General features: G+C 41.3%; 1 protein-coding gene across 1 annotated transcript; it reads right to left on the bottom strand.

Moving 5' to 3' along the window:
• Positions 1 to 139: 139 nt before the first annotated feature.
• hs3st3l (heparan sulfate (glucosamine) 3-O-sulfotransferase 3-like) lies at positions 140 to 20,982 on the bottom strand. Its single transcript, XM_022193206.2, has 3 exons — positions 20,164 to 20,982; positions 2,666 to 2,895; positions 140 to 1,843 (listed from the first exon to the last, which is right to left on the bottom strand). Exons 1-3 carry the CDS (start codon positions 20,646 to 20,648, stop codon positions 1,455 to 1,457), a joined length of 1,104 nt encoding a protein of 367 aa, XP_022048898.2. The 5' UTR covers positions 20,649 to 20,982; the 3' UTR covers positions 140 to 1,454.
• Positions 20,983 to 21,553: the final 571 nt, after the last annotated feature.

Raw genomic sequence — 21,553 nt, 5'->3', positions numbered from 1 at the left:
TCTGTTTTCTGGTGGTTTTCCTCAAAAGTTCCTTCTGTTGTCCACATGGTGGCAGTGTTGCCTGAGCATGACATTGACGATGATGGCCAACAACTGCATTTGTGAATCAGATTCTTTCCAATTCATACACATGCACACATACAGGGAAGTGTTTTATTTTCTCATTATCTTGAACTCAGTCACCCTTACAATCCAACAGAATAACCAAACTGAACAATGTCACGACATAAAAATCATTATTCACATTATTACAGGGACCACCAGACTCTTTGCATCTTATCAGCGAGGCAGTTTGTAGCCCCTACATCAGTGACGTGAACAGATTTACATTTGCAAAGCAATTGCACTAATGTCATTCAACATTCAACATAAATCCGACGCTTTCCCATTAGGGCTCAGTAAGGGCTTATAACAATAGCCAACAGTGAGCAAAAAGAACGGTGAGAAAGAAATGTCTTTGCTTAAAAATAGTTTTATTTTTTATGCTTTCAAACTAGTGCAAATACATGCAAACTGAAAACAGACAACCCTGTAAGCAGAAGCAGGAGCTTCATATATCGTGTCCACAGAAATGGCCATTGATAGGTCAAACATCCTTACATTGATTTGACCTGGTCTTCTTTCAGTTGTCCTCCAGTGGTCTTTTGCCCCCCCACCCTCCCAAGGTACAGCACAGTAGGCTGGTTTTGCAGTGGGATGCTAACCTAAGCCCAACACATAAATGTGCCAAAAGGCAAGTGATCCACATCAGCTCCCCTACATCCATTTATCCACATTCATTATTCAAGAATACAAAACCACTCAGTCATATCCAAGCTCAAGATTCTCTCGCTCACCCTTCTGTTCCTCTGCCACATAAAAGATTCATCCCCCCTTTTTTCAGAAACAATGCTTGGAGGTTGGTACGCAATATGTATGCATTGATTGCCTTTAAATTCTTAACCAGTGAGACTGCTGAGCAAACAGGTACAAAAAGAAAGTTATGGAAATTCTGAATTGTAAAAATGCGTCGGTTCTTGAGCTCCTTGTGCCTCTACAGCCTACTGAGCATCAGGATTAAACTGCAGACCAGCAACACTAAAAGCTACATTGTGTTTTCACTGTTCAACATTTATACAGCTGCAACCTATAGCAACCACAGTCTCATGACCACCTTTGCACAGGAATGCTTTATTAAACCACCAGGACGGAACATCTATGGTATATAAAACAACATAGCTGACTTTCAAACACTTGAACAGGGTGATTGATGGGTAGACTTGAATGTATTGACACTGAGGTTTCATCATCAAGTCTCTGAGATGCTGCTCTGCTGGTCAGTAGCAGATAATTGGCTCTTTTTTCTGCACTCTGAGGCATTGCGTCTGTCTCAATCAGACGGCAGATTTGCATAGGCTTCTAAAAAAAAACCAAACAGTGCCAACACAAGCCTTTAGTTCCGCACAATCAAAGAGTCACTGCCATCCAAAGTCCTGCCCTGCCATCTGATAGAAGCGCTGGTTATGTGGCTTGTAGAAATCCCTCAGTCTCTGCATCACCTCCGGGTCTATGGAGGCGTGCGTTCTCCCTTTTGTCTTCCCCAGGCAGTGAGGCTTACTGCTGCCCTCCGGCTTCTTCAGGCAGGGGAAGCCTTTAGTTTTGTTGAAGTAGAAGTGCTTGTCTGTGACAATTCTCTGGAGGCCCAGAAAGTCCTGGACTTTGCCCAGTTCTCCGGCTGGGTCCGAGATGAGCCTCTCTCCACTGACCAGATGGATCTGAGTCCTGGGGAACCAGGCCAGCCAGCGCTCCATGTGTTGGGCGTACAGGCCGATCCACAGCGGGCTCCACAGCGAGTCGATCTGACCTAGAGACAAAGTTACAGCAGGCAGAGAGAGAGCAACGTTCAGGATTCTTCAAGATCACCTTTGAGTTCTCATTCACAGAATCAGCCTGCCAAAACACTTACTCAATATGAATACTATTTGACAGAAATGCTGCATGTCAAGGCCTGGGTAAAGGAACGGAATAAGAAACGTGCAATATTCATTGGGCTAAATTCATAATGTCCAGACTACAGCAAGGCTTGTGGGGTACTCCCAGTCAGCAGTGAGGAGTATTTGAAGAAAGTGGTCTGAGGACAAACCTTACACTTATATCAGGCTGCTGGGGGGAAGCGTTAAGACAAGTCTGCTCTACAATGGCTCACAGCTTACAGGAAAGATGCTCAGCTAACATCGCTTTGGCAGCATGTGAAGGACCGACAGTATAATAGGCAGGAGTTGTCATAATGTTTAGGCCCATCAGTGCCCCAAACAATGAGGTTTAGAGTTGCTAGTAGGTTAATTTGTTCTAACTTCAGTCGAGCTCGCTGTGTTCACTTATTTCCAGTCTTTGTACTAAGTTAACCATTTCCCGGCAGATAAGAGAGTGATACTGATCTTGCCTGTTATTGGCAGAATAAAATGTTACATTCTCCCATTTCACATTGATAAGCAGCATATAAAAAATTTGTAAATAGTTTACAACACACTGCAATGTAGTTAGAAGTAGATACAAGTTTATATTTGTGTATTTGTCTCTTGTGGATAAGTGGAAGCTACTTTATGAAGAGATAATCAATGACAAAGGAATATATAATGGTTTATAAACAGGGTGAAGGGAAACTCCAACAACAGATTCGGTGTACCTGTAGTGTGGTTCTTGAAGGCCAGGCTCTCAAAGGGAGGGATGTCAGGAGTCTTAGAGATAATCTGTGTGTAGTCAGATATGGCTCGGGTCACAGGGTCACGGACGACCACAATCAGCTTCACATCCTGCGACATGGCGTGGACTCGTGCTGGTGTTTCCACAGTGACAAAGTAACGGGGCGTCTTCTCCATAACAATCTGGCCATCCAGAGCTTTGGGCATCATACTTCTGGAAGTACATCGAAATAAACAAGTTAATTTCGCATTTGTGGAAAGAGGTACTGTTCCGTGTTTACCATTGTAAAGCTCATACGATATATGGCATTAAATATTGATGAAATTAACCAGTTATAAGACAAATAACATTAAAAAAAATCTGTCTTTTCGGGAAATCAATGAAATCAATGAAATCAATTTCAGATACAATACCATTCAAAAGTTTGGGGCCATCCAGACAATTTCATGTTTTCCATGAAATCTCATACTTTTATTCATGTGCTAACATAACACATAACATAACATAACATAACATAACATAACATAACATAACATAACATAACATAACATAACATAACATAACAAGGGTCTTCTAATTATCAGTTAGCCTTTCAACGCAATTAGCTAACACAATATACCATTAGAACACAGGAGTGATGGTTGCTGGAAATGGGCTTCCGTATCCCTATGTAGATATTCCATTTAAAAACATAATAAGCTAGCCATATCCTGGTTCCAATTTTACATTGAACAAACAAATATATAAGCAAGGTATTGGCATTTTATCTAACTCGTGGTAAGAAAGTTAACATTTGCATTTTCCTAAAAGGGTAATTTCTAGATGTAAGCTTAGCTTTAAAAGAGCTACTCATGGGTGGTTACAGAGATAAATTGGTTCAAGTTAAAGCTCGTGTCTGGAGTTTCTGTTTGTTTTCAATTTATGTATCATTGTTTAACAAAGCTTAAATGTGTTAGTCTAGTTCGATACTATAATATAATGTTAGTATGACGCGATATGAAAATTTATTCATGAGCTCCGCCTTCCTCTCATAGACCCCCATGTTATTCCAAAAAGCGCCGGTCGCTGCCGACCAATCAAGTTCGAGCTTCCGCTTTGTCATGCTGTCAATCAACGGTTACACGCACAGCAAGCAAGCCCATGCAGAGAGCTCAGTGAAGCTGACCCCCCACCCACAGAAAAAAATCCAAGCAAACAGGCTGAGTGGTTAGTGCCTCGTTTGTGCTGATTTGTGCCGTTAAAATTTTCGTTTGTGCTGCTATCATTTTTGAGATATTAAAGATTATTTTTTAGGTCATTCAGAGGTCATCATCCCCCCAGCTTGCTCCAAAATGAACCAGACTTGTCTACTTTTTTAGTGCTTCGTTCGTGCTGATTTGTGTCGTTAAAATTTTCGTTTGTGCTGCTATAGTTTTTGAGATATTACAAGTTTTATTTTTGGGCGATGACGTCATCATCCCCCCAGTTTGCTCCAAAATATACCAGACTTGTCTACTTTTTTAGTGCTTCGTTTGTGCTGATTTGTGCCGTTAAAACTTTCGTTTGTGCTGTTATAGTTTTTGAGATATTACAAGTTTTATTTACAGACGATCACATGACCCGAATTGATGACGTCTGTGGTCTGTCATGTTTATAATGTCTTAATGTATATAATGTGTATAGAACTACTGTAATAACATCTGAGGATGTTCCACCTGTGTTATTGCTGAAAAATGTCTCTTTGAACTGACTTTGTGCCTTTGTGTGTACATTTGTTCAATAAAATTTGGTTAAATAAACGTAGAATGTATGTTTATGTTACTAATTTACATTTTTAATGAACTGTGCTTTATATTTACTTTGCCAATCACATTTCTGTCATAAGACAATAAATGAAATCGCTTCAAGGTTTATTTAGGAGCATGAAACATTTAAAAAAAAAAACATTCAGCACTCCCCACTAAGAACTACACAAAATAGCAGTCTTTCACAGCCATTCAACAAGACACACACATTGGATGACCTTTTCACAATTTTACTATTTCAGTGGCATTTTTACAACCTTCAGACAAATCTGATTTCTAGACACGGTAAGTGCACTTGTAAAATACCGACATTTTAGTTAAAATTCCAAGTTAACACATGGTATAGGCAACATGATTTAGCTAACACGGTATCGCTAACATTTTAACGGCACAAATCAGCACAAACGAAGCACTAAAAAAGTAGACAAGTCTGGTTCATTTTGGAGCAAGCTGGGAGGATGATGACCTCTGAATGACCTAAAAAATAATCTTTAATATCTCAAAAATGATAGCAGCACAAACGAAAATTTTAACGGCACAAATCAGCACAAACGAAGCACTAAAAAAGTAGACAAGTCTGGTTCATTTTGGAGCAAACTGGGGGGATGATGACGTCATCGCTCAAAAATAAAACTTATAATATCTCAAAAACTATAGCTGCACAAACGAAAATTTTAACGGCACAAATCAGCACAAACGAAGCACTGAAAAAGTAGACAAGTCTGGTTCATTTTGGAGCAAACTAGGGGGATGATGACCTCTGAATGACCTAAAAAATAATCTTTAATATCTCAAAAATGATAGCAGCACAAACGAAAATTTTAACGGCACAAATCAGTACAAACGAGGCACTAACCACTCAGCCTGTTTGCTTGGATTTTTTCTGTGGTTGGGGGGTCAGCTTCACTGAGCTCATGCAGAGGTGGGCGAGCTACGCACTACGCAACCGCGCGCACATTTGCTTTGCTTGTGGAGGAGAGAGCATCAGGGCTCAGCAACTTCCAGAGAAGTTACCAATCCCACGGCTTGTCAGGCCAAGAGACTGCAAGACGTTTTTTGGCTCGGGGTGCTCGCGTCGCTCCCCGACCACGGCCTCCATAGCCCGCCTGACGGCTTCGTTTAGATGCCCGACCTCTGGAGGAAGATGTTGGGGCGTCTGGGACATACTCTTCGTCAGAGGAGTCATGCAATTCTGAACTCTAGATAGAAATAAATAAACAATGTAACACATATTCGAGAGGGATACACGAGTGTAATCACATATTGAAACTTTACTCGTTCATCCAAGCAGATTCATGTTATTTTGGTATTAGGACAAGTTAGACTCAATACAGAAATCTAACGTAATTCCTTTATTATTTACTAACTGTACTAAATGTAGAAGAGGGGAAAACAGCAAAACAGGTAAGATGCTGCAGCACTCCGGCCACTCCTGTCAGGTACTGCGCGCGTGCACAAATAAAGGGGCGAAATCAGAGGGAGGGTGGGACCAACAGTGTTTTGGGAGACGCTGCGATTCAAACTCCGGACACGAGCTTTAAGACTGCTTGCAGATGTTTTCCTGAAGAGTTGAATAAACTGCGATAACCCTGCCATGTCATATCAGAGCGTACAGTGATCACACACTCACACCTTCATCTGACCCGACACCCTGTTAGCCACTCTGACACACATCATCCTCTGACAGCCTGAGCAGTGACAGTATGTCCATACAGTAGGTCTGCGGTGTTTCAGACAAACAGGCAGGTGACAGCAGCTCTACACAAACACAAGAGTCTTTCGCTGAATGTGCCTCACTCTATTCACCTCCATGCCAGAAGCCGAGCAGATGGGACTCATTTAGAGATAAATGACTCCAGAGGCCCCACAGGACCATTTGGGACTCAGGGACATCTGCCAACACACCTGCCACACACCTGACTGGCTGACCAAATACACACAGCCGCAGCAGCATGGTCATACACAGCTCTGAATCAGCACATCAGCTTGTTTAAATAGTACCTGCATTGTTTTAGCTACAAATTGTCTGTACTTTGTACTGTATTTCTGCTGACTGGCTTCAAATGTAATGAATACAGTCCATTTACATGTAGTTTTTTTCATACTAGGTATTCATTGGTTTTCATTCAGAACACAAAAATTCAAGAGTTTCCTAATGGAAACTAATTGCTACTCTTCATGCACTGATTTCATTCAGGTATGAATGGTAATCACTGGTTGTCTAAAATGGCTGAAAAACATTCAAATTTGGAAAAGAAAGCAGCTTAGCAATTTCAAAATTGTTGCTGCAATTTCCATGAACATAATTTCGAGTAAAAGGGCAAATAAGAGTCAAAACAGAGTTTCAATGAATATGGATTTCTGAATATCAAATTTGATGACCACAATCTTCAGGAACAAACAAACAGCCACCTTCCTAATATTGCGTAGGCCCCATTCAAACTGTCAAAAGAGCTCTAAACCATCGAGGTCACAAGGAGTTCAAGAAGTTAGCAGCAGATCCTGTAAGTCCTGGAAAGTGTGAGGTGGAGCCTACATGGACCATCCCACTGATGCTCATTCAAACTGAGATATGCAGAAATTGGAGACCATGTACATCACACCATTCCTGAAGAGTTTTTCAGTATTGCAGGGATCATTATCCTGCTGAAAGAGACAACTGCCAGAGATTGTTGCCCAGAAAGGAGATACGTGATCTGCAACGTTTAGATAGGGGTATGTGTCAAAGTAGCATCAACAACATGTATGCAAGGTTTCTCAGGGGATTTTTGTTATGATGCATCATAGCAGTATTAACATTGCGGAGACACCTGCCATTATCTATAAAACCTAGCTGATTTTCTTCTGCATAGTCGGCAATGATTGAAGCTGGCCTGAACTGAGAAGCTACAGTAGATCAGACCACCCGGCCAGCCTATTCTTCTCACACATATCAATGAGCCTTGGAGCCTTGGAGCCCAGGACCCCGGTGCTGGTTCACCAAACATCCTTTCTTACAGTAACAGTGATGCTGCTAATTTCCTCATATTGCATTTGCCAAATGTTAAAGCTGCACTAATTGATTTTTTTTTTTTCAGTTTGTGTTTTTGTTGTAATTGTCGTTTGTTTGTTTTTGGTCCCTTGTGAGCAATGAAGCAATCTGTAAACAGATAATTAAGAAACAAACACAAGTGAACTGCAAATTAGCTGGAATTCAGGGTTTTGTTTGTGTTCTCCTCAGAAATGTAAATCTAGGGTTCACTTTCCTTTCAGATCTGCTTTTGGCCTTTACCAGCTCCTAAGAAAAAATATTCCATAATGTTTACCAGCTGGTTGCTAACTTTATCCTTCCGTTGTTTAGTGCTGAATAGTTCACCTGGACAGGTTGAGTAGGCAGCGACACTGAACCATAGCAGTAAAAGTGTTGCACTAAAACCAGAACAAGGAGCTGAATGACACTAAAATGCTAAACAGAGCTCAAAGTAGAGGAGTTTGGAGTCACACTACCGTTCAAAAGTTTGGTGTCAATTAGAAATGTCCTCATTTTTGTAGGAAAATTAGTTTTTTGCAATGAAGACAATATTAAAATAATCAGAAATACAGTCTAGACCGGGGATCGGCAACCTTTCACACTCAAAGAGCCATTTCGACCCGTTTCTCACAGAAAAGAAAACACCGGGGGCCACAAAATCCTTTTGGCATTTAAAATGAAGACAACACTGCATATATCGCTTTTTTACCTCTATGCCCTTGTTAATCAGTCGTGATTAATTAATTACAAAGCATCTAATTAGATTCATTTTTACCTCCGCCAGGAGTTAATGTAATCGTCGGAGTTTGTTTGTCTGTTTGTCTGTTAACAGCATAATTCAAAAAGTCATGGACGGATTTTCACCAAATTTTTACAGAATGTCCGGAAGAGCAAAAGGATTTTTTTTTGAAGGACTCTGTACAATTGAGAGGCCATCTCTCTCAATTGTACAGAGTCCTTCAAAAAAATGTTAGCTGGAAATCAATAGTTTGTGTATGTCTATTTAACTTGTAAAATCTATTTATCTTTTTATGTTAAGCTAATAACTTTTCTGCCCTATTTTCCAAGACGACACTCCTCTGACTCTGACCTGCTGCCTGGATGCTGGACGTGACATCGAGCCGTGCTCTCGCAAGTAACTTCGTATTACCCTATCAAAGAGTAGATACTGAGCAAGACAATTATCCGTAGTTTACTAGTACTCACGAGTACCCAACACAATGCAGGACTCTGCTGTGAAGGCGGAGATGTGCGGAAGTGGTGTATTTGCGACAATAAGAAAAAATAAATTTGAAGGAGCTACGGCTAGGATTTAGGTGGCCCACCGCTGCTGAATGAATGTAGAGTAAACACTGGGATCCGAAGATCAACAGGACTCCAAATGGATACCTGCAGGCCGGGGAGTGTCGGAGATTGACAGCTGGGACGCATATTTTGACAGACAAAAAATTTTATTTAAGTAAGTTTTATTTTGATGTTACAAGATCACCATAATCTTCAAATTTAGAATTAAAATTTAAAAAATAATCTAAAATAAAAGACATTTCAATTAAATAGCCTGCTGATTATTTATTTTCCAAAGTTACAGGGAGCTACAACAGAGGGACAAAAGAGCCGCATGCAGCTCCGGAGCCGCGGGTTGCCGATCCCTAGTCTAGACATTGTTAATGTGGTAAATGACTATTCTAGCAGTAAAACGATTTTAAATGGAATACCTCCATAGGGGAACAGAGGCCCATTTCCAGCAACCATCACTCCTGTGTTCTAATGCTACATTGTGTTAGCCAGTCGTGTTGAAAGGCTAATTGATAATTAAAAAACCCTTCTGCAATTATGTTAGAACATGAATAAAAGTATGAATTTTCATGGAAAACATGAAATTGCCTGGGTGATCCCAAACTTTCGAATGGTAGTGTAGCTCAACCTTCTGATCCACTGTTACTAAAAAAAAACAAACCTTAAGTAGTGCAGCTTTATACTGTTCACCGTCACTCTCACTGTATTATGTGAAGTTTAGTTTTTGAATCTGTTGTCTCTCTGTCATAATGAGAAAAGTCATTAGTGGATATCAAGGTGCCTTTGTCATTGTTTTATGCAGCCTCCTATTTTAGGGATGTATCACAAAACAGAGAGTCAATAAAAAAGGTTCCCAAGGAGTTATAAATGGGACCTTAATAAATAGAGGATGGCTGCGACAAGAACAGTGGGGACACACACACTCAGCTGATAAAAGTGAGGACAGGATGCTCTGACTGTCCTCTGGTACCGGCTCAAGTTTCAAATGCGCCTGTAACACAGCCTCCTGTCAATACAGCCACCCTCTACCCCCCAAAGCAGCCCCACTTCTCTAAATCTGACAAACACACAAACACACACACGCAGTGATTTCATTTGATCTATTCAGTGTGAGGCAGAGCTCACCACCACTTAGCCTGAAGACTACCCTTTTAACTCCAATACCAGAGCAGGAGGAGCCACACAGTCTGTTACATACACACACACACACACACACACACACACACACACACACACACACACACACACACATGCATGGAGGCATGTCCACATGGCTACACACACACACACACGCTGCAAAACACAAACATACACTCATTATTCACTCATTAGTCAAGCATTTGCCATCATGCTACTGTTGTCCCAGTGGACCCATTTCTCACAGTCTAACACACACACACACACACACGTATAAAATGACACATTTAAAGGAGAAAAATCACACACACACACGCACAGACACTCTGAAGACATAAAGGGTGGGTGTGGTGGATTTTTACCAGACCCTTTAAAGTGTGTGTGTGTGTGTGTGTGAAAGTGTGTGTGTGTGTGTGTGTGCCTCTCAGAGCATTTGCTAGAGTGTTTTAAATGAAAGGGGTTGGTGACTGATGAAGGAATGATGGGAGTGGATACAAACGCGCCTCCATTAGCAATCTGTTTGTGAATAGCCAAGAGCCAAGAGTCCCATACCATTACCTAAGCACAAAAAGCTAATTACTGCCCCTAACAGCACCATCAAAAGAAAAGATCTATTATAAATATGCTTCTAATATAAGGTTAGCACAAACGCACTAATTGACAGACAAAATAGCTGTTCGTTTTTCTGATAACTAAATATGGCCTTCTACCACTTTTGGCAGAGAAAACTTTGTGATCCTGAGGACATGCGTCTGCCACTTCAGTTTCATTTATGCCTGAATAAACGAGGACTGGAGGTTAAGTTATGCAACACTTTCTGAGAATTACAAACAACGTCACTGACTGAGTTCAAGCTCAGCGGGCAAAGCCAAAGAATAGTAATTTGGCTGATATTTTCAGCAGAACAGGAAACATTATTATTTATATTTTCACATCCATTTTGTGCTGTTTTGTAATTAGTCCCTTGTGATGTAATATGTTGGTGTTCATGAGGAGCAATTACACTCAGCTGGCTTTGGCCTCTTTTGGAAAATGAAAGGAGGTCAGAGGCTTGTTAAATAAATATAAATATTTATCAGATAAACTGAGCACACATTAAAATGTTTTCTATGAAATTATTAATTTTCAAAATACCTGAGTCACATGACCTAACAGCAAGGAGACGTTTTTGAACATTTACTATATAAGCAAAATAAAAACATGAAACATGAGTCAGTTTCTTTTCATTGTGAATCGTGTGAAAAGTGTTGGCAGGCCAGTTATAAACCTATTGCAGGCCTTATTTGACGAGCTGTAAGATGAAGATCACCAAACTAGAGGATATTCGAGTTATTCAACTTTGTAGCTGAATCACACACATTTAAATATGTGACATTTAAGGTATATTACACAGTGTGAGGGACTTAACCTACGCTGCATGTATGTTTTTGTTTTCACAGCCTTGTAGCATTTTGAAGGTTTTGATGAACCTGTTATCAGTAACTCAGTAATGCAGCTAGTTACACTTTTCATTTCTCAATTATATATGAAAATAGTAATAATAATTTAATACCTTTTGTGTAAAATAGTTTATTCTGCTCATGAAGAAAAATACAAAAAGGGATCTAATTCCAGACGTGTGGTTTTTGTTTGTCAGATAAATGTAAATTATTTCTATACATTTTGTGACTTGGGAAAAATTAATAACTGAACTTGGTACCCTAATCTTTAGTAAATGACGGGACCAAAATTATAATAAATGTCCATAAATCCACTTAGAAATTTAAAAAAAGACATTTCTGACTTGCCCAACAACCATCACATATTAAAGTTTGCTTCAGTATTACAGTTTTCCACTAACAGTGGTCTCTGCTTCCAGCTATGTAACTGTCACTGTCTTCCTCCTGACCCTAACACTTTACCATTCCATGTGTGATTGCATTAGGGTAAAATGACAAGCACGAGTGTTTTTCTCTGGCGGGGTCCATTGAAAAGAATCTGCTGCCTTTAAAGGGAGCTGATGTAAACATGATGAGTGAATGACAGGTCATTATACTCCAATGACAGCATAATTATGAATACTATACTCTATTTCTGCCAACAGATTAATTAAATGCTGCACACTGACTCTTTAATGGCACAAAACCATTAATGAGCTAAGGATGTAGTCATCCCTAAATAGGCCTGCATGTTTTCTCTTATTCATAAAAGCATTTCCAGCTCTCTCCATTCTCACACACTGACTGTAAATAAAGACTCACAACATGACGGCTCCACACTGAACCGAACAGTGGAATGACATACCCCACCATCATGGTTAAAAGATAGCAGTGCTGACATGAACCACAAATTTATTGTGTTTTGCATTAGTGTCACTTCCACCTTTGCTGTTTAAGAGGTTAGCCAGTCGGAGTGAGAGGTCAGCGCGAGATCTTCTCCTTTTGCCACAGCAGTGACTCCTACTGGATGGCTCAGCTTTCTCCACAGCAGGGGAGTGGAATAGGGGTAAGGGGGGAGTATTAACCTCCCGTGTATTGGAACCAAACACTGGCAGGTGAATAGAACCGGCTGGAGACACCATGTGTTACAGAGGAAATCCCCCAGAAAGATAGAAGAATTAATTGGCAGTTTAAACCCCTTGTTTTAGCTACTTCCTTATACCGCTCATTTACTACTGAGTGTGAGATCAAACATCCAGTATGATGAACATAGGGATTATCCAGCAGCTTATAATAAGCCTCTATTTGCCTTTGAGGAACCTCTCTTTTGTCATCCATTTTCCAATGTTTCAGCACACCTCCCTGGTGAATAACCTCAGGCCAGCCAAGGCCACTGGCTATTGATCCTGTGGGGGCTTAGGATAAATACATGGAGGTGGGTGTGGACGGTGTACAAGCAGGAACAGTGGGGATTACATGTATTAGGATGAGTGCAGTATGATAGGTTGTATGAAGCGAGGAGGAGATGCTGTAAATGGAAGGACATGGACTGAGAATGGTAATACAGCACTGGGCCTCAGCTGGGGCCAAGAGTGGCAGGTGGAGACTGGGGGAGCCAGGACCCTCTGGAGCCCCATCAGTAGCATGCTGTGTCATGTGAAGTGTGTTGTGTGTGTGTCACAACAAATGTGAAGCAATTGCATTGTTCATCACATATAGCAGAAAATATGCAGGAGAGAATTGTGGGGATTTGAGGGTGTGCTGGATCAAAGATGTAAAATCTGGTCTGCTTATCTTTGATGTTTGATCGAAGGAAGAAACAATAGCCAATCAAAGGGAAGCAGCACATCGGCCGTGTTCATTATACACACCTGACTGCTTATTTATGAGTCAAATGTGAGATTTGGGTGCATACTTGTGTGTTCGTACGCATACATGTGTGTTATTGGGGGACCACTCATCCATTTCCTCTGTATGGGGGACCATTAAGGAGTAGGTCCATTGTGGTTGTGCCCTGTCCACTTCCAGGAGACATCCATCATAGAGGGGCCCCGGACCCCCCTTTCTAAGCTTTCCGAGCCCCAGGGGAGGACCTTAATGAGAGCCAGATCACCCCACCCGTCTGGGCCTTATGGTGATCACCTCCAGTACAGTACAGGGACAGGACAGACCACACCTGAACCCCAAAGAAAACCCAGCACGGCAGCACCAACCAAATCTGTTCTTATAGCTCTAATTACTTGACACATCGCTGTGACACTGCACAGCACAAAAACATGTCAAAAGTACAGAACATATAGCTGCTGCCACTCACTTTCTCTCCTGCAGGTCAACAAATCTGATTCATCAGAAAACCCGCCTTTCATGCTCGCTTCTAGTTCCCGCCCACTGAATCCTGCTGAACATCAAATGTTTTGGCAGCCATTCTTTTGTGATTTGCATGGCAATTATACTCCATTGTACAAACACAAAAACACAAGTAGCACCATGTGCTGTGTCACTGCAGGACAAAGCCACCAATGTATGGGTATGAATTTAAAAGCCACCCTTAACGAGGTCAATATGAATTGCAAATGAATCGGCCCCATCAGAGCAGCTGACTCTGAAAAGACCGAACAAATTCAGTCCTCAATTCTTGTCATTGTATGTTCAGAGAGGAATGCTGTCGCAGCACTAATTCTAAAAAGCTAAGGTCCTCAGAGATAGACTTTAATTTACAAAATATTGATTCCTTTTTAAAAAAGTAACTTTTCCATAAAATCCATGCAGATACACAAAGTTTGGAGACTCTTGCATTGCATCTATAACTATAGTAGCTTTGGAAATTCTCTCATTACAGTAAGACTGAAGTGTCCTGAATTTGTTCAAATCTGCAGGAAGTGGTTCTAACAGGATCGTAAAGAGTTGAGCCACATGGAAAAGCAGACATCACACACTCAAAACCAGCAAAACAGTGAGCAAAACTACAAAAAACAAGAAAACTACGACAGCTACAACAGTTTCGTAGCTAATGAGGAATGCGTGACCAATGCTATCTAGAGAGGAAGACAAATTAATGTCAAATTTTAGTCAGTGGAGTGCAAGATTATGGACAGGACATCAAACAACAACCTAAAATACAAAAGAAATAATTCAGTTCAAAGAGGCAATTAAGTTTGTTTTATTAAAGACAACTATACAGCTGGATCTGGACTAATGCTTACACTAATTGCAAAGATTAGCTTGTTGGCTGCTTAATTCGCTAGCAGTGGTAACATAGGATCCAAGTTTTTAGAAAAATCTTCATTATCCAATTTTCCAAAGCATATTACATACACATTTTGAAGTATTAGAAAAGGTTAAAGGAAACAGCAAAACATTTTTTTAAATCCCTTATTTCACAAAGATTTTTTTTCAGCTTTGCTTGCTAAAGAAGGTTTTTGACAGGTTTTAACAGTTAATAGCATAACGGGAAATGGATCTTATTCACTTTAAAGCAATTAATAAAAGCTTAATTTTCACTTTCTGTTTTTTTATTTTAAAAATGTAAAGGAAAAAATCTTGAAACACAACTAGTGTGAGAGGTGAGAAGCTAGCTACTACATTAGATTTGAAGGTAGAATAGCAGTGGTAGCTAAGTCATGCTCTCTGTACATTTTAGGCAACTTTTATGTGTCACTTCCAGTAAGTTTGAATTAAAGCTTATTTGTCCTCTTTAATTCCATTTCTCTTGAGCATCTGTCTATTACAACCTGTCTTTCCAAACGTAAAGCCCTTTTACAAGGGTTTCTGTACTTCAAAAGAATAAATGACAGGGAAACAAGTCACTTGGAGAATAGAGTTTGTTTTTTTAAATAAAATAACCATATTTTAAGAAGATTAGACTGCTATTTCTTAAAAAAAACTTCTGGTTTAATAAATTTGTTAGCATTAGTTTATGTCAGCAGGTTACATTCAGCCTTTCTTTCAGCCTCCAAACACAAAGCTTTGTCTGTCTGTTTGAAAAGGCATTTTCTTTTCTTTTTTTCTGTGACTTCTTGGAAATAACTGAAAATGGAACCTCTCAGGTTAAAGCTGTGCCAGTAACTCACAGTCAATAATATATTGATAAATCTCACTGTACCTCAAGAATAAAATACAACCAGCTTGGCTGTCTGGAGGACAAAACAGTCTCCAGACTGTGACAGAACCTGAAGAAGAACTCAGCCATTACACACAAATCACACACACACACCTACACACACATCCGCACACATACACAGCTCTGATGACAGTCCCGCGGGTTGAAGCAAAGGTCAGCAGAGATGTGTGAGGTTGTGGTAACACTGACTTCACCCTTAACCCCCAGCTCACCCAAGCCTTATCTCCTCTCCCTGCATTTATCTGTCTCTTTTCACCGCTGGCCTGTCATGCCATCTTTCAGCAAGAAACCATCATGAGTGAGATGTGAATTTCCAGCTGAGCAATTTTAATGGATTCCTCCGGAGTTGCATGGAGAGAAAAAGCTGCGAGTGTAACATGACCCCTGTGTGCCTATGAGGGAGAGGGGGAGTTATGCCAATGTAGGATAAAGCTTCCTGCTAATTGTAACAGAAGCCAAGCTGACCAACGCTAACCGCTCTAATGCTGGAGTCAACCCAAGGTCAGAGCGAGGAGATAGCGCTATCGATCCCAGACAGCACAGTGAGGAGGAAACTTCCAGTGCATCTCGAGGCTCATCGCAGCGCTCTTCCAGATCCAATCTCCACTCCAGACACCATTAGTGGATCTTTGTCAGGGGCTCTGATCTCAATTGCCCTGCTGAAGCTAAATGTTATTTTACTCTCAAACGGAAGAAGAGTGATTCTCAGGGAGATATAGTGTAGTTCATCCTCTTCGGTCTGAAGCGATAGGGTCAGATATAAAAAGTATCTGCACAGAAATGTCATGTTGACCCAATAAGACAACAGCTGACCCTCTGTTTGATATGAAACCTGCACCATTGCCTTCGAGAACTACCCTGGTTTATTCCTCATTGGAATTGTACTCATGACGCCAATTGCGGATATCTAGTAATGCAGCACAAAACCCACAGGTTAGTGAAAAATGTTTGTAAACAGTAAGCAGGTGATTGTCACATGAATTTAAAGTGAGCTTTTGAAATGCAAACAGGACTTCTAATGAGCAAATAAACCAGACTGTGCATTATCTTTAAAGTGGGTTGGTATAAGCAATGTTATGCATGGCCATAATGAACATAGTAAAAGAAGCTGGAAAAAAACAGCTGTTTTTAACTGCTATAAAGCCTCTTCAAGATTAAACTGGGGACAAAACCGTAGGAATTCTACTCATTTGTTCAAGTTTAAATCATTCTGTCAGCCTGTGTTGGCCATGCTGTCCAAAGGCAAAAACAACAAAAGTAACAGAAACAGCTGATCAGCTGTTTAAGCTCATTGTTCACTAGGTCAGAACTTGATGGAAAAAAGTTCATAAACATTAACTCATTTTACAAAGTGTCAAAACCTTTTCAAGCAAGTTTTTTGAAGAAACCGAGGACAGATTTTAAAAATTTTTCTGTTTCTGTTAACCTTGTCAATGCAGAACTTTAAAATGTGCTGACATATATGCCATGGAAACAGCCAGTAAAATATTTCTGTCATCTGGTCATGTCATGTGTTTTATGCTGTTCAGAGGCTAAAGCAATGAAAGAAGTGGAAACAGCCAATCAGTCACGTTTTATTTTCTCAAAGTCAGAACTTATTCAGAAAAGGTGCTTCCATTGTGCATTAACTCTTTTTTGAAGAGGAAAAAACCCTCAAAATAAAAACTTTTTTTTTGCAGAAATAAGTGAGTTATTTCAAATTTTGCTTTTCCCTTAGAACATATTCTAATTCAATACTTTGAAATGTGCATAAATAGCATGTTGTAGAAACATTGTTTATATCTGTTGAAGCCAGCGATGGATTTACCTACGGTGGTAAACTCAGTAAGAGTTACCCCCTTTCTGAATTCAGCAATTATTTTGGGGACAAGTTCTTTGTGACTGGTTGAGTGGGCGACCTATAAACAGGAGCTATAGTCCCTGATGTAGCGGCTATGGCATGATATTCCCTCAATCTTCTACCCACATTTCCTGTCTCTTTCTCCAATGTCCTGTACAGCAAAGGAAAAAAACATGAAAAAACAGAAGAAGAAGAAGAAGAAAGAAACAACACAATAGCTTGGTAGCATCAGCTCATCCAGCAGTTTTTTACAATTCATCGAGCCTACCATCTTAGTTTAGTTTCTGATTCATCGTTAATTTGGCTTTCTTTCCACATGAGGCGATTTACTCATCTGGTTAAACTGCTGTTTGACAAGTAAAATATACTGCTTGTCCAAAAAAAGTTTCACAATCTAATATTTCGTTGGACCATCTTTAGCTTTAAAAATGGCACACATTCGCCATGGCATCATTTCGATTAGCTTCTACAATGCCACAGCATTTATATCTGTCCAGAGTGGCATGAATTTTCTGCCAAGATCTTGCATTGAAAATGGGAAAGTCGGACCACTGCACAAAGTCTTCTTCAGCAGATCTCAAAGATTCTCAGTGGCGCTGAGGTCTGGACTCTGTGGTGTCCAGTCCACATGTGAAATGATGGCTCATCCTCCCTGAACCACTCATTCACAATGTTAGCCCAATGAATTCTGGCATTGTCATCTTGGAATATGCTCATGCCATCAGGGAAGAAAAACTCCATTGATGGAAAGACATGGTATTCTTTGTATACTTAGGTAGTCAGTTGACCTCATTCTTTGGGTACATAAAGTTGCTGAACCTGGAGCTGACCAACTGCAACAACCCCAGATGATAACCCAAACGGCCACAGGCTTGTACAGTAGGCACTCGGCATGATGACTGCACCACTTCATCTGCCTCTCTTGTTACCCTGATGTGCCCATCACTTTGGAATAGGGTAAATCTGGACCCATCAGATCACATGACTGAACACATTTGTTCCTTGAAGACAATGGTTCACCAATATCTTTCCAGGTTTTAATGATGTACTGGATGGTTTTCAACCCAATTTTAGTTTTAGCAATCTCCTTAGTTGTTTTCTTTGCTTAAAGCAAGACAATAATCTCACCCTTCTGAATCTGATTAACATCCTTTCCATAACCACAGGATATGTCTTCAACAAGGTTGTTTAAGAAATGAGAAGCTACTCACTGCATCAGCAAGGGTTAAATAAGTTGTTGACAGCTGAAACGTATTCATCTCTGCAGTAATTATCCAATTGGAAAGCTCTTGCTGACTTAAATCCAGGTGGCGACTCTTGTCTTGTGTTGACTTTGTGTTCCAGCGCATGAGCAATTTCTTTAGTGAATTATCACGACTGATACAAAATAATGTCATTGTAATTCTGCCTTTACAAATGTTCTCTGAATTAACAAGGCATTTTTTTGTACTTTCTTTCCCTCAAACATCAGAAACAAAGACACACATGTGATTTGTCTGTCTGTGTGCTCTGGGTGTGCGCTGTCTGTTATGAACTGGTGTGAACACATCATTAACTCCCAACGTTAAGTGACCCGGAGTCAGAGGTCAATTGACAGAGCTGACAGTGATGTCAAGTGGCTCGACATGCAGCGAGGCCCATCTGCTCCGAGGGGAAGAAGTGACAGTCTGGTGTCAGATGCACATCATCGAGCGTCACACACAGAGCACAAAGCTGGTAGACACGAGAGGCCACAGCGGCTTTACCACTACTTCCTGATTTTCTCTCTGTTTACATCCTACAGCTTTGACGTGGTGATGCATTTTCCTGAGGTCACATCATCGTAAAAGCAGCACCCAGGAAGTAGAGATCCAACCTTTCACGTTATCTCTATCATAGGTTAAATTGTTGCTGGCATGCCAAACAGGCTTCTCGAGCTCAGCCAATACAGTACTGTAAGCTGGTTAACTGCAGGCCACACAGTCCTGATTTGGATGCATTTTTAATCTGTCATATTTGGAGCAGTATGTGGGTCTATAGGTGCAGGAACTTATAGCAGGCGCAATTGGAAAAAAAATCAGAATGAGCTTCAAACATGTGAAGCCCAGCTTCTACTGATGTACATGTACCTTCACAAATATTCTCAAACAGTTCTGAGTGACTCCAATCAGAACTGGTTCCTCTAAACCTCCTAAATGTGTCTCTGTTGTCTGAGTATTTCCAAGTTTTCACGAAACAGGCCAAGAACAGAGCCACATGACAACAGTAACATCTGGTTCCGGCTCCAGAGATGATTACTCTGCTGCTCTGCGAGAACTCTTGCTCTCTCCCTCCATACTGTACACACACACACACACACACACACACACACACACACACACACACACACACACACACACACACACACACACACACACACACACACTGCAGGCACACACATGTACGCATGCACAGATTGTCATAGCCAGATGGCACAGTCTCTTTGACTGTCACCTAAACCTCCGTGGAATAGCTGTGGGTATGTTGGGGTATGCAAACACCACAAAGAGATTCGTTTCTTCAAGAAAAGGCTGGAGGCTCCGAATTATTTGGATTGTAATAGAAACTTCCTGCTGCACAAAGTTCATTGTTCAAATTAAAAGAAAAGTCATAAATCACGAAGGTTTTAGGTGATCATTTGGTAGCACATTGTGATTCTTTTTATGTCTGCCGAAAGAATGAGAATATTTCTCATTTTTTAGCAAAAAAAGAGAGAAATATTTTCACTAATTCTCTTTTATATACATTATATCCAGGCTGCAAAAGAGAAGAAAAGGCGAGTCGCAATCTGTTTTGAACAAACAGTCATAATTTGAATGCTGCTTCTAAGTTTGATTCCATGCGTTACGTGTGCGTACCTGTACCAGTCCAATCCCCGTGCGTAATGCCGGTCGAAGAAGTGCGGCTCGGACCCCAGGGCGCGGATATCCGGATGGAGCCGCAGAAACTCCAGCAGAGCCCTGGTGCCTCCCTTTTTAACCCCTATGATGAGAGCCTGGGGTAACCTCCGGGTGGCTGTCCACTCCTTCCCCGAGCTGTTCGCCTCCAGCCCGGGACCGCTGCTGAACGCCACTTCTCCAGCCGCGGCGCCACTGTCCTTGGCAGCGCTGGTTCCGTTCCTCTCGTACAGCCATCCTGACCCTGAGGCAAGGAATTCGCGCGTGGGTGGCTTGATTTCAGAGTTTTCTGTCAGTTCCGACTCGCAGCATCCAGTGAGGAGATACACCAAGGAGAAGCACAGGATGCTCAGAGAGGATGCGATGGTGAGCCGGTGGAAGAGGCGTCGCAGGTCCGCGCTCGGATGGTGGTGGGGATGATGGTTGTGGTGGTGAAAAGCTGCCATCCCTCAGAGATCCATGCGAGATTAGAGGCCATTCTACCACAAGTTCAGCTCACATCCTAACGCCGTTAACATCCCGACAACTCTTGGAGAGTCTCTGCCAGTGAGCTTCACCTGCCCTCCTCCTTCATGTTGCGCGTCCGGAGCGCACTGAATACCCCCACAGGCCCAGACCAGCTAATCAGGCAGTAAATCAGTGGAACTAGTTTTTGCGTGACATCCAGGCTGTGCGTCCACTTACTCGCCCATCCGAGCACCGTGGGGAGAAGAATAAAGCTGTAATATCCGAGCCGTGCTACTGCGGGGATCTCTCTCTCTCTCTCTCTCTCTCTCTCTCTCTCTCTCTCTCTCTCTCTCTCTCTCTCTCTCTCCATTCCAGGGGATTACTCTGCCTCTCTCCACCATGGCTCATCTCACTGGGACCCAGGGATCTCTGTGTCCCTCTCTCTTCTCAGATGCTTTTGATTGGAGGGTCATGGCCTGAGGCGCCTTTAATTCCACTATTATTTATTGGGGGGCCCTGGATAGACTAGATGGAGCACAAACCACCTCACATGTGCCATTATCCCTCTTGTCTAATGTGATTGAGAGGTTTACATTTTGTCATAGATTGTGCTTCAACTTATACTACTGAGAACCCAACTCTTTCTACCCCTAATAGCCTCACAAACACTGATGCACCTCTTAAAATACTTTGATCAGGGGATCAGCAAGTAAACAAGTATTGGTGCCATTTGGATTTGGGTTTATCACACTCAGCTGACACTCTGTACTCTAAGACCTATGGCATAATTGGCTTAGTGGTTAGACAGCATTAGACTACATAGGGCAGCTGCCAATAGTTGGCTGATCCTGACCCCAAATGACAGTCTGTATGAACCCACATTCAGCAGTCATTCAGAAATGCC

The sequence above is a fragment of the Acanthochromis polyacanthus genome, chromosome 19 (genome assembly GCF_021347895.1).
Source record: "Acanthochromis polyacanthus isolate Apoly-LR-REF ecotype Palm Island chromosome 19, KAUST_Apoly_ChrSc, whole genome shotgun sequence".
Classification (NCBI taxonomy): Eukaryota; Metazoa; Chordata; class Actinopteri; family Pomacentridae; genus Acanthochromis; species Acanthochromis polyacanthus.
This window is presented reverse-complemented; position numbering and strand designations above follow the sequence as displayed.

Coding starts and splice junctions, on each gene's coding strand:
- hs3st3l (XM_022193206.2), bottom strand. CDS start 20,648: ATGGCAGCTTTTCACCACCACAACCATCATCCCCACCACCATCCGAGC. Junction 2,896..20,163: donor CGGGGATTGGACTGGTACAG/GTACGCACACGT, acceptor ATGTACTTCCAG/AAGTATGATGCCCAAAGCTC. Junction 1,844..2,665: donor CTTCAAGAACCACACTACAG/GTACACCGAATC, acceptor CTTTGTCTCTAG/GTCAGATCGACTCGCTGTGG.